Source organism: Apteryx mantelli, chromosome 3 (genome assembly GCF_036417845.1).
Source record: "Apteryx mantelli isolate bAptMan1 chromosome 3, bAptMan1.hap1, whole genome shotgun sequence".
NCBI lineage: Eukaryota > Metazoa > Chordata > Aves > Apterygiformes > Apterygidae > Apteryx > Apteryx mantelli.
In genome coordinates, this window is record NC_089980.1 from 63,748,241 (window position 1) to 63,762,459 (window position 14,219).

The 14,219-nt window shown below is 37.6% G+C and overlaps 1 protein-coding gene across 1 annotated transcript in view; it reads left to right on the forward strand.

Annotated features, from left to right (window-relative positions):
• UTRN (utrophin) overlaps window positions 1-14,219 on the forward strand; it is a 401,902-nt gene that overhangs the window by 304,007 nt on the left and 83,676 nt on the right. The window contains exons 56-59 of the mRNA XM_067293529.1: window positions 3,408-3,676; window positions 5,751-5,897; window positions 7,287-7,365; window positions 11,142-11,202. Coding sequence (XP_067149630.1) covers window positions 3,408-3,676; window positions 5,751-5,897; window positions 7,287-7,365; window positions 11,142-11,202 — 556 coding nt within the window. The remainder of the gene's footprint in view (window positions 1-3,407; window positions 3,677-5,750; window positions 5,898-7,286; window positions 7,366-11,141; window positions 11,203-14,219) is intronic.

Below are 14,219 nucleotides of genomic sequence, written 5' to 3' on the forward strand. Positions count from 1 at the left end.
CCATTATAGAAAAACAACCAAGTTTTGCAGGAAGATGTTCAGCTCTTACTGAAAGTTTTACATGCTCCTTGTCAAGAGACTGCTCGCCTTAAATGACCTGCTAATCATCTGGTTTAGAACTATTAAAGCCTTCTAACCTGTTACTCTGTTACTCTTTTATGCAAAGCTGATGGTTTTGGGGTCTGGTAACAGGTAAAGGATGATGCAAGTACCTGACACTTGACAAAATTGTCAGATTGCAGTTTGCATATGTGTAGCATTTAATTGCACAAAAAACAATGTCCAGTTCCTGGGTATGATGCCCCTTATTCTCACAGTTTCAAGATGCCAACAGAGGAGACTTCTTCCACTGGGTCTGCAGCTTTCTGTTGCCTTTGTACAAAGGTCAATATTCCTTTTCCTTGTGTAAAGCTTTCCAATTTCAGGCTTAGTCCTCATTTAGGGTTCTGCAGCTTTTACTCCTGAGGCCTGGTTGTCCATCCTACCATACTGAACGCTGCCACTAGGTGTAACTTGCCTGCATGCTACACTTCAGCTTCTAAAGTATTCACAGTCCCTTTGTCACTGGACTGTAGTTGATTGTCATTATTTTATAAATGGCATATTACTATTCATAACTGTGAATAATTCCAAAATAAATTCCAGTGGTAACTTCATTGATATCTCTAAGAAAGCAATTTGTAGCTTTTCTTTGACTAAAACAATAGTTTTTATCTGTAAGAGCTTTTGTTTTTTGGGTTTTTTTTTACAATTTAAGTTTTATTTCTCTTCTTTTTTACAAAATCTGCAAAATTTTGCAAAGCTTAGGGTAAAGTTTATCCTAGAGCTGTGTTGTCCTGTGGTATAGTTTATTGTATTGTGAATTACTAGAATTCAAGAGACATGGCACAATTTGTCATAGCCTATCTTTGGTCTTAATCTTCATTCTAGTCTGTCAGTGTCACAAATTGTGACACTGGTCACAATGGTTTGTTTTCATATCTCTGTATTCCAGAGCTACATACATAATTTATATCCCGCTGCATCCAGTTAAGCATCACAGCTTTTTGTCGCAGCTGTTTCTCCTAAATTCCTCTTCTGAAACATACTCTTGCCATTGCAGTGTCCCTGAGCATGGCTACCTTCAGTGAACACAGTGCACGTGAGTAGATTTTTAAAAGAGCTTTTCCAATTCTAGAACTCAAAACATGCTCTGCAACCTACAGCCTAGGTATTTGTCTGTATGTTCTCAGTGGTGTTCATTCTTGTTGATGGTCTTTGCCTCCCGTTCTCATCTGGTTACCACAGGCAGAACTTTTTCTCTTTACTCACTTCCTAACAAGTTGCTTGGTGCTTTCAGGCAACACTTAGTCATTAAGTAGCATCTTCTCGCCACACACCTCCAACTAAAATATAAAATATGTGTGAATTGAGGTTTTTTTTCTTTCCTCATATTGCTTCCAGATTCTGTTGCTGAATACTCTGCTAATATTTGTAGTCTAGCATGTATCAAGACTATGATGGCTAACAAGATTTGAAAAAGCTGAGAAAAATTAAACATGTGGAATTGGTTGACAGAAATTCTGTTTTTATCCAAATAAATTCATGTTACTTCTACATCTAGAAGAACACCTGCCTTTCTCAACTAAAAATTGAATGCATTGCTAATGATTTATTTTGTACCAACTATTTCCAGTGCATTTTCCAATAATAGGAACTATGGAACAATAGTTTTATCATCAGAGGTATAGTAATATAATTTTTGTAACCACAACAGTATATTTTTTACTTTGACATTCTCTTATCTTTCAAAAGCAAAAAGTTTCTATTTTCCCCTGTTTGGTTTTTTTTCTCCATAGGTGAGCTAGTCAAAATATAGTCAGTTATAGTGATAGCTTTAAAGACTATGAATCAGTATACAGAAGGCTGTATGACTCATTTGACTTCTAAGAAAAGTGATGCTTTCATCTTTGTATTATGTATATAACTTATTCATAGACAACATTTGAATTTTAACGGCAAAAAATACTGTGATAAACCATTTCTAAAGTGCTGTGGACTTCATTAAAGAATGACTAGAAGGCCACTTGGCTTAGTTCTAATATATGCTGTGTCTCTCCCCCTTCTTTATTCCCTGGTTTCTCCATTATATCACATTTTCCCTACTTTTTTCTCTGCCTGCAGAAACTGAAAGGTTGTTACGTAGAAGGGGAATCCTCTGGGACAGGTTTTGTTTGTTTGTCATTACTGAAGTGACCCTTCCCTAATGAAGGAGGCTCTCTGTGACTTTTTTGACCAAGGCCACCCTGAGTATCAGTCAGCAAGGCCTGCAGGGGATCTTCTAGGGTTTTCTTTTTTCTTTCTGACTGACTGGGTCTTGCTCAGTCTCAAAGACCTAGGAAAGGCAGTGGCAGCGTGTCATGTTACTGATAGACTGCCTGACTAGTGTCCCAAAATCATCTGTTGTGGAGAAGAGAGAAGCTACTGCCTTACTTGATGCTTGTTGTCAAAGAGGGCTGAAGCGTGTCTGTAGTGTGGAGTGCTGTCCAATGTCCTCCAGGCTCACTGGGGAATAGGGATTTAAATATAAGCAACTTACTGAAATAATCAGTATCCTCACCTATGGCTGTGTCTTGAGGTTGTGTGCATGCCCACTTTGGCTTTGTTTACTCAGTGGCAGCTGGTCTTTGCTGATGTGAATGGGATTTTCCAGGTATAGCTGCTGAGTTGTCCCATGGGATTTAAGCATCTAAGCTTGAAATTAGTGAGAAATAGTTTATCATAAGCTCAGCTCTTTTTCAGTCAACAGGTTCATAAAACAATTTTGGATTTGGAATACCTGTTTAAACAGCCTTTTAAAACTTCAGTGTTAACACAAAAAGGGATGTAGAGTTGCAGAACTACTCCCCATGTGGTACTCAGAGTGCCACACTTGTGTTTTGCTAGTGAGCAGAAAAGGAGACATTCTGGGGATATGGTGATAACTGATCCAGAAAACTAGGGGTGGTCACTGATCCAGGAAAAAAAGCACTATTTTTGTTCTTTCTACATGAAATGGCCCCAGACTGCTATTACAGTTTCCAGTAAAGAAGAATGATCTTTTATTTCCTCCTCCTATTCTTCCCAAAGTAACAAATACAACAATAAGCTGCCTTTGTTTGGTGCATATCATAACACATAGAAATCAGGAATGTTTTTCTATCTGCTGACCCAGCTATATTTTATCATTAAGAATAATTAAGGCTTACTTTATTTATAGCAATGTGGACTTTCTGCTACCCTGTTCCATTTGAAATAAATTAACAATTGACTCTGGACTCATCAGATAAGAACTTTCTTGAATGTGCACCCCAGGCAATGTTAAATCTGTTTAACTATACATGAATGAGAGAAAAAATAAACAGCAAAACTATTTTTGTCCTCTACAGAGTTGACCCCTGAGGAAAAAGCACTGAGGATTGCCAAAGCTATGCGTAAGCAGTCCTCAGAGGTAAAAGAGAAATGGGAGAACCTAAATGCCAGTGCCAACATCTGGCAGAAGCAAGTGGACAAAGCATTAGAAAAACTGAAAGACTTGCAGTGTGCCATGGATGACCTTGATGCTGACTTGAAGGAGGCTGAAAACGTGAGGAATGGCTGGAAACCTGTGGGAGACTTGCTAATAGATTCATTACAGGATCACATTGAGAAAACTGCTGTAAGTATGAAACTTCTGGGAAATATTTACCCTATGTGAGAGTCAGACCTCTCCATTCTATTGCACCTAATCTTGTGAAATATGTATACACCGTATACTTAAATTCTCACATACAGTGCCTAGTTAATTTATGGACAAGATCGCTGTGCAGTGGTTTTTAAAGTCTAGAGTTGAGGTCAGTTCACACTTAAACCTATTATCACTGTGCAGTTTTTGGTCTCAAAGAAAATCCAATACTGTGTTGCATTCCCGTGTCAGCTGTGATTGCATAAGGACATATGATTAGCTGGCTACAGATTTGTACGGCATACAACATTCATTATATATGAAAAAATTTGTATTCATATTTAAATGTTTTCCACCTAGAAAAACTGTCTAACCCACACCTAGGCCATGGGTGTGTTTGGAGCTTTGCCTAAGCACTGAAATATGAGTAAGCTGAGTCAGTTTATCATCCAGGCAGATGACAGCAGGCTCCCCTCTTTTTTGTAGTGGTGAGCTGTCAGATCCATTAAACCTCTTGGGCAACTTTGTTCTTAGAAAAACTTTTAGAGCTAATTTTAATAGTGCAGAGGTATATTTGGAGCTTTAATTTCTGTTCATTAGCTTTCACAAACTGCACGTGTTGTCTGTTTTAGCTTGTATAAATGAAAAATTTTTATTTGCTTTTACATTAGCCCAGTATCTCTCAACCATCCATGATTCTGTTCTGTGAATGAATATGGCAGAATAATAGAAGACCCTGGGGTCAGTGTACCTGGCCATCCATGAGTTCAGCCTGGAAAGCTGGTGATGGAAGGATGAAGGGTCGTGGGTTGCAAACACTTTGCTGCAAATACTCTATTATACATACATAGCCCATGGATTCAATGTATTAAATTAACACTTAGGACTGCGTTAGTTCACATATATCTGTGTAAGCATCCTCATTCTCCAGATTTTGTTGCTACTTTACAGCTTAATGGAATCTAAAATCTTTAAACCAAAGGCAGTCAAAGCTGATTTATGTCCAGTCTGCTGTTGATTTGAGAAGAGTAATGTGTCTCCTCCTCCCCTTCTTACATTTTAATATAGATACTAAAGAAAGTGCTAACATGCTGATGCTGAATAGCTCTTTGTTCTCATGTTAGGAAGCAATTTGTCATGTCTTAATGGCTTTTCCATAAAGGAGAGTAAGGCAAAGTCTTTTAGATTTTCATTGTTGTGGAAAAAGTGAAACATCTGCTAAAGTAATAGGGACCTGCTGGCTCTCCAGAAGCCAACTGCTTCTTTCTTACCAGTAGGTTACTGGGACTGATTAGAGAGAGTTTAAAGGGAGGTAAATAATTGAATTGTCCAAAGAAAAAACTTTTTGTAGTTGTTTTTGGCTTGTTTCTTAGTGTTTACTCAAGCCATATATAGGACTGAACAATTAACTGCTCACAGCAAGAAAGACATCTGATGCATCTTTTCAACTGTAACTCAGACTACATCAATTTTGGTCTTAATACTGTATTTAGTTCCATTTGATTCAATAAACCTTTTTTTCTTTTTAATCATCGTAATAGTTTTAACTGTTCAATTCTAATTAGGTAAAATGTTGTACACCTTGAAGATACATTTCTTTGTGCTTTGCTAATTCAGTAATAGTTTTTAAATTGATTTTTTTGTCAGCTGATTTATAGTGGAAAACTGTGGTTACTCTTATTCAATATATTTTGTTTTAAGAGTGCTAGATAGAGACTGCACTACTAAAGCTCCTAATACCACGTTGCATATTTCTGCTTGGATAGAAAGACTCTAAAGCCATATGGCAGCACTAAATACCTTATTTAAATTGTAATACTCTGGTTTAAGGGCATAATTTGGATGTGGGCAGTTGGGTAATTTTCATACTGTCTCTGACTCCAAAGATGGATATGAAGTAGTTAATAAGAGTACTGAAGTAAATGACCTTTCTTTGCTGGAAGATTTGGAGTTGTGTACAGTTGTTAGCATAAGCTGCCACATTAGTCACCACTATGTTGAGTTTAGTTTGGCTTTCTTGCTGCTCAGGAGATGACTGTCAAGCCTAAATGTGTCCTTACTCTTGTAGGCTTTTAGAGAAGAAATTGCTCCCATCAACTTGAAAGTTAAAACAGTCAATGATTTGTCCAGTCAGCTGTCTCCACTTGACCTTTATCCATCATTGAAGATGTCTCGTCAATTAGATGATCTTAACATGCGGTGGAAACTTTTACAGGTATGCTTCTGAATGCATATGGTAGGGGTGGGTGGCAAGAATGCTCCTCTCTTACCTTTCTGTTCTCTTAAAAGATACGGTATGACCATGTTTCCATTATTTCTCTCTTCAAGGTGTTACTCTGGTGGTACAAAAGCGACAAAGGGAGCTGTCTTTCCTTCCCTGTCTTGACCGATAGCTTTCCTTTTCAGCTGTCTCAGCAGTTTACTCACTCAAGAGACCGCATTAATCTCTGGAGACTAGCAGGACTTTTGCCACATGCTTTTTTATACAGTCTTACAGCAGTATTTTTACTCCATTAATCATTGTTACTGAAAACTAGCCTGCATATTTCTGTTGTTTCCAACCCATGTGGAAGCTGGTTTATTTTGTTCTTGACCATTCAGTTTCTTCACGGAATTTCACTTGAAATGACTTAAGTATTAGTAGAGCTGTAACAAGATATGAGCAATAACATATTTAGCATTATAAAACAGAACAGGGGCTGGTATAAGCAAGATTCATATTGCTTGGTTATGATTATTGGTGCTTAAATGATCTGAAAAAGGTAAATTGAAATGTCTGATTACAGTTAAAACTCATTTACACTTTCATACTGAATGATTTAATAAAGCTGCTTACATCAGTTAAAGTTCATTTAGCAATCTTTTCATTTTCTCACTCCCCTTTCTGTAGTAAATATTTATTGTGAATCAACTTCTGTGTATTTCTTTCCCTGGCTTCTAAGGGGAATATGAAGTGTTGGAAAGAATTGGGGGAAGGCTGGAGGGTCGTTTGCCACTCTAGCTGAGGGTGGTGGAACAGAATTTACAAAACTCAAGTGTCAGCTTCTGGGCTAGTAGTTTGAATCAGTCTCTCCTGAGAGACAAAATTATTAATGGGTCATATCTGTTCTTCCCTCTCTTTAATATAATTTGATATTGGCATTTATTTCCTTAAAGAGAGTTAACTAAGCAGCCAAAACCCTGCATGTTCTAGTGCAGTTTTAATTAGTAAACAGGAGGAAGTCATATCAGCCACTGAAGCAGTATCTTCCAAAATCATTCTATGTTGGAAAGGCAGCTGTGAGATCAATACAATCAAAGTGAGACTTGCTGACTATAGAAATTTGGACAAGGGAAGGGTTGGGAGGGAGTCAGAAATTTCAATGGTCAGCTGTAGTCACCAGTTCATTATTGATCTGCACTGCTTGTACGAGAACACTGCAAGATACTTCTGTTAAGCAAAAAATAAAAAAAGTAGCCTTGAATGGCTAGGTGGTAAATAAGTGACACAAAGGCAACCTTAATTTGTTTAACCCAAATGAACGTAAACCACTTTTTATTATTGTGGCCCTGTTGTTACAAAGTGAATGTGATGTAAGTTTTAAGTATATGTGTTTATGTGTAGGTGTCTGTAGAGGATCGCCTTAAACAGCTACAGGAAGCACACCGAGATTTTGGGCCTGCATCGCAGCACTTTCTTTCCAGTAAGTTCTTCGAATGATTTGATATATTTGAGAAAGCCTTGGGTGCAGTCATATCTCAAACATGCATCCCTTTTACTGACTGTGCTCCAGGTTTCACTCTGGCTGGAGCACAAAAAGTTCCTCCTCCTCATCGTTATTTGCCTCCCTGTTTCTGTGGGGGTAGTTCATCCTCAGTCTTTATAACTTCACTGAGGTCCTCATGTGCTTCCCTCAGGGATTACCTCACTATCTCCCTGAGTTATGCTTCTGCCCCTGGTTGCTTTCTTGTTTGTTCTTTGTTGTTGTTTGCATGGCCGATGGCCATTTTAGAGTCCTTATGTGTTCATAACTACATCTTCTCATTCCTTGCTGCCTTTGTCTTCAGCTTTCTCTTCCACGCTTACTGGGATGGCACAGGAGAAGAGCTATCTGGATTTTTGCAGACTAGAGGATTATTAAAAGGCTTCATGTTGCACATTCCTAGAACTTCAAGTGAAGGGGAGGGAAAAGCACACTTGCATCACTTCTTGAGACAAATTCTTGCATCTTTTTCTTTTTTGTGAAATTCTTAGAGAAATAAGTGTATGATCTCCAAGTATTCCTAGGAAGGGGCAAAAACAGATACTTAACTCCCTCATTCCCATTTTAACTTATTCATTACAGCTAGATAAATGGTGGTATCAAGATCCATGTTGATTTTCTGACCTTCTAGCCCAACTGCCTTCATCAAAGTTTATGATACATGGTGTTAACCCAGGCAGCTCTCCAGTTTTTAACTGAGTGCTTCAATAATAATGATAAAACAATTTCAAGAGTTATGAAAAATGAACGTAAAAATGAGCAGCTTTGTCCCAGAGATATTAAAGCACCATATGTGCTGTATTAATGAAACAACTAATATAATTTAATGCATTAAGTAAATCTTGATTTCTTCTTGAGTTATGTGACAACAGTATTTTTATTTCAAATTGACAAGCAGTTTCTGGGTGAACAAAATAGTAAATGAGGTGCAGTGTATTTAAAATATTGCAGGTCTTATGCGAAACAATTCTTGGAGATGCTATTCCGCTGTTTAAATTGACAGAACAAACCACAAACTTTAAAAATACATTTTTTTTTTTGGTTGGTTGGTTGAGTTTTTTATAAACCTCATTTGAAGTGTGGTGTTGCTACTGTGGGTTTGTAGCACTTCCAGTCTCAAACCTGTAACCTTGACCTGGAAAGTACAGCTATGTAATAAGTTGCCAGTACAAGTATATAGAAGCACCTTTGGCACTGCTAAAAAAAAAAAAAAAAAAAAAAGAAAGCCGCCTTAATGCTTTGGGACACAAGTCAGTCTGGTTTGTATAATTAGAAGAGATTAGGAAGCAACATAGCAAAGTTGTAGTTTCCCCTATCCTAGCTGGTTTGAGAAGTTCCTGACTTCAGTCCTGTGACCTGGTAATCTCTTCTCACCTGGACCAATGCAACTGTTTAAGTGACTGATCTGATCCATAAAAGGATCCTTATGTAAAACTAGGAAGCCTGCCAGGCAAGGTCAGCTGATTTTGTTTGCCTTGACTTGGATCATCTCCTTAATTTGGCTTAAAGCATGCTACCACAAATAACTTTATTCGCAGGACTGAGCAAAGTGGTAACCTGCAGTTGGGAGAAGCTGAAATGAGCAGCTGGGGCAAAGGAGACCTGGAACTTCTCAAACTGGCTTTGTTGCTGGATAAAACGTTCATAGAATTACATCCGAAGAGACTGTACAGTGCCTTATCAGTATGCCTCAGCCTTGCTTAGGGCATCTTTTGGGCTTGAGAGGACATTGCTTTTTACGTTACATGCAAAAGTCAAGAAGGGAAGGTTTCCAGAATGCATGTTGGTAGATACTGCAAAGAACCACAGATGAATACCACCAAATGCCTCAAATGCCCTCTTCAAAGCATTTCTGAATGACATCTAGCCTTTTACTAATACCTGCAGCACTCCTAGTGAGTGCCAGAATCGATAACTACTCTGTTCAGTTTTCATCAAGAAACTGATTTTAAAGAATGGGAATTTCATTTTGCAGAGGTTCATGCAGTACAGAAAACTGGCAATGTTTTAGAAAGGTTTTTCCCAAGTAAGTATAGTATCACTTGATCCATAAAAATTAACATTTGACATAAATTTGTTAGGTTGTTTAGTTCACATCTCTATCAGTGCAGACTATCTTATAGTCTCTCATAGAAAATAAGTTAACTCCAAGCAAACTGTGGACAGGTTTTTCTTTTTGGTTAGCTGACATAATTAGTGTAGTAGTACCTCAGCAGCCATAGATGCCAAATTGCAGCATTAAAGAATGAAACTCCAGAGCTGATGCCTCCTTCACCTATTTGCTTGATTTTCATGTCTGTCTTCAGCATTATGAGCACCTGAGAGACTTTTTAGTTTACTACCTATATTTGAGCATTTAGTCGTTAATGTTTTTTGCTTACCAAGTAAATAATTAATTCTTACTGTAAATGGCATTTTTTCTGTATTTTTTTTTTCCAGTGAATAATGTTTTTTACTTGGTTCATGTAGCTTCCCAAATATACTTCACAGTAATCTGTTTTTCGGTAGGTTAATCTAATTCTTCTTAAACTAAACAAACTTTGAGGCCCATGTAGGGGTCACAACTGCTCAGGGAACAGTCTGTCTATCTTTGCAACAGTGTGTGCTGCAGCGTGAGAAGTTTTGGAGGGCGAAAGAGAGAGTTACTCTCAAATCAATTCCTCAGAGAACAATAAGCTCAAAAGTGGGCCATGCTTACAGAAAGTTAGATAATCGAGAGTGTCTTTAATTGCAGTGTCTTAATTGTAAGGTGCAATGTGGATGAAAGTTGCATCTCATTTTTTTTAGGTATTTAAATAGGGGAGTTAGTCGCTCAGAGTAGGCACTCTGATGTGGAAGTGCTGGCATACATGTTTAGTATAAATTCATACTGATCAATTCTTCCTATATATTCCTTCAAACTCACTTCTGCAGTGAATCTAGTGAAGTGAGTTTCTTCTATGATAAAACCCTAATTAACCAGGCATCAGTTTGATAATGTCCTGTAGGATGTATATGAACCTATGGTCCTTCAGTAAATACCCACTTCTAAGTTGTGCAGCAGCTCTCCTGTAGGCCTGAACATTTCTTCCTCTTACATCTCCTTCCTCCTTACATCTTTAGATAAGGACAGTTGTACTGTGGTGTACAACTTTGTGCCTTTTGTATCTCAGTATATAGAAGGCTTCCTGGTGTTATAGATGATATCTGTTGATATATCAGACTTTCATAAATCCTCCAAAGATTGCTGCTGTTCAGCAAGGAGTACAAAGACAGGTTTTAATGCTTTTTTTTCTGTTGTACAGTGTTAATCAATATTAATTTGAGTTGCAAATAGGAGCTAAGGGCTGTAACTAATAATAATATAGATATTTTTCTTTTTTGTTTTGTTGCCAGGATTTAATTACAGTAGTGGAAACATTTATGAAAACTGGTGTCTCAGTGTGCTCTGGATGGATAGCTCGCTTGTTCAGAATTTATTATCCTTCTTTGGAGTAGAATCACCACATTTGTTTTATTTCTACCTTGGCATCAAATATACGGCTAAAATCATCTTGATATATTGCCTTTGTTTTCCCCAGCTGATTTTCTAATTACTGTAAGCTTGTCTGGGAAATTATAGTTGTTCCTACTTAATTTATTATAACTGTGTTAATTGTACAGAAGGAACAATGACAATTGTATCTTTTCTATTTGACAGGTGTTTTCTAATAACTACCTTCTGTTTATTTCCTCAGCTTCAGTACAGTTTCCATGGCAGAGATCTGTTTCACATAACAAAGTGCCCTATTATATCAAGTAAGTTTACCTTGATTCTTAAGTTCCCATAAGCAAAACAAAAGTCTTATTGCCATAACCTGATAACAAAAAAATTAGGTGCTAATAAGTATCTAGAAATGTTATCAGACTAATCTGTCTACATAGTGTTATGCTGCATGTACTGTATGTTTTCATGTTTATCGTTTTGTATATTGTATCATTTAGAAATAGGTAAAAATAATAACAACAAAAAGACCCCGCTCAAAAAAAAAAAAAAAAGCTCCAGTGTAATATGGTATTGGGCTTTGTACAGGACTTCAAACTGAGCACATCCAGGGTATAAACTATACAGTAAAGGGGAGAAGATTGAGTACATAGTGTATTTAAAAACACAAAGTTCATAGCCTGAAGCAGTACTGTGGTGACTAATATCTGTAGAGCCCATTTTTCCTTTTGTGAAAAATTCCTACTGAAATAGACACATGTTGATTCACCTTCTTTAATTTTAGAAAATGTTTATAGTGTATAATGTTAGCATAAATGTAAAATTAATGTAAAAGTTGAGTAAAATTGTACAAGTGCCTTTCTTCCTTAGAGGAATCGTTGAGATATCTATTTTGGAAATAGTAGGAGTAATTATAGACATATGGAGAATTATTTGATATATTCTATTGGGAGGGGGGGAACATGGACAATCCGGATTTTCCTTTCCATAAGCATTTATTTATGTACTATTTGCCTAAAATTTAAAGGTCAAAGACTGCATCTCTGAGAGAAGGATGGCTATTTGCCAGAGGTAAATGTAGCTGTAAGGAGGTACAATGTACAGTAAACCAGGACCAGAGTAGTTCACTTCAGGGTGAAGGAAATCTCTATTGAGATGTTATCAGTTTGAATTTGGAAAAAAGTACATTTTTTCAAGACTGTAGGATAGCTATGAATAGGTCCTGCAAATAATTCATTCTAAAGAAGTATCAGTGAAGATTTTGTTCTCTTGCATATTGCACTGTCATAAATTTGAGCATGCCACATTCTGTGCTTCAAACAGTTTATGAGTGTTTGAGAGCTCTGAAGTAAGTAGTGGTAAATCTTTGTGTTTATCTGTGTCAATCAAACCTGTTGTCATCATTCTTGAAGTATGACAGTTGTGTGAAAATTAATTTTAAAATGTCCAAGATAGGTAGCTGGAAAAAGGAAAAACTCTACTATGGATAAACTTGAGATGTCTATAAAAGGGTTTGTGCTTGTGCTGAAAAGTCTTGTAGAGCCCTACAGAAGGCTGAGGTCTGCTGGAAGAGAGATTCTTTTCCTCATCCCAACATGGAAGAGGAGGAGGCAGAGGTTGGACAGGGAGGGACAGTGACCATCCTGACTCAGGCACCAGTGCAGTTGAATTGATCATATCTACAGCAGTAATTGAAAGAAAACTTTGAAGCCTAAAACTGCAGAGAGCAAGAGGAAAACTACCCTGAACAGTCCTTTCTCTTGTGGCTAAGTCTTTCATTGGGTGTGAAAGATGACAACTCATGTTCCTGCTCTACCTGATTGCAGCCAGTAGCTTAAGTGTGAATTGTTTACAGGGTCCAAGTGCCTTTAAGGTCAGGTCTGTGCAGGCCTGGGAAAGTTCAGAGGCGGGAGAAATCGATACAGGGCAGGATAAGTAGTTCTAGGGTAAGCGACAGTTTGGTCCTCATGACCACTACCTGTGATAGAATAGACTAAGATTGAGGTTCCTGATTCCTACTGAGCATAGCGAAGATTTTATCTTGAATATTTTATATGCACATCCTTTTCACATATTTCAGGAGAAATTTGGGGGGTTTCTGAAGTTAGCGGGCATCTCTCCTGCCCCCACTGTGCCTCAAGTTCAGTTTTTGGTAAATCAGTTTTTTACCACAACAAGTTCAATAGAAAGTAAGTCTTTCCAATTGGCACATTGGGTGCAATCCTGCAAATGCAGAACTCAGTGGCAAAGTATCCATTGATACTCTGGGCCTGCTCTGACAGTAGTATGCTGACTGCCCTGGGGCTGGTGACTGAGGCCAGCAATGATTGAGAAACAAAGACCCAGCATCTTTCGGTAACTTGTTTAATGGTCTGACACAGGAAGTCTGATAGAGGGGCAGAAGTGTAGGGCAAGTTCTCTGATGGTCAAGGTCTTTATAGAAACAGAGACTCCTAGGTTTTTTTAAGGATGGTTTTAATGAAGTCAGCAGAATTAACTGCTGCATCTCAAAGAAGACTTTTCCAGTAGATTATTCTCTACTTTCAGCTCGATACGTGCTGCTGAAGCAATGTCCTGATGCTTGTATCTTGAAAGAGGAGAATGATGTTACGTGTAACCAGTGGGAGGTGTGTGGGTGGTGGTGGTGGTTTTGGAGGAGGGGAGGAGGAAGAAGGGGGTGTTGGTTATTTTTTTTAAAACATGGGGAGGAATGCTGAATTTCTGCCCGACAGACTGTGAAGCTACAGACTGACCTTGGCAGAACCTTCATTTCTTATTGTATGCTGATCCAAACTTCAGAGCTGGCAGCAGCAAGTAGGCAAAATACTGAGTTGTGGAAAATAAAACACAGAAAAGAGCTGATTTTGAACTTCATTTGTTTTTAGTATCATCAGGCTGAAGAGCACTCTTAGCTTTAAATATTCTTTCTCATCTTTGCTCGTTCCCTAATTTCAGATGTAGTTGAGAAAAGGGAGGAAAAAACCACACTGACATAAAAACTTATTTGATTGGAGAGATTAAATGAGCTTTAGCAATACAATTCAAGAGAACAGTCAACAGGATCCAGTGGAGGTTGTTTATGCAGAAAGAATCTCTGGGAAAGATGTGCAGATTAACTTGTTATTTAATGTTCTTATTGATTTTTTTTTTAATTATTCTAACATATTTGAATGAGGTGCTGGTGATCTAAAACACAACTTGAATAGAAAGAAAATTTATGATGATTCTCAATAATTCATATCCTTTGAGACCAGTTATAGTTACTGTTTTTATGGTAAGATTTGTATGTTGAGAAATAAAGTTTAAGGTACCAGTTGTTCATTTTATGGGA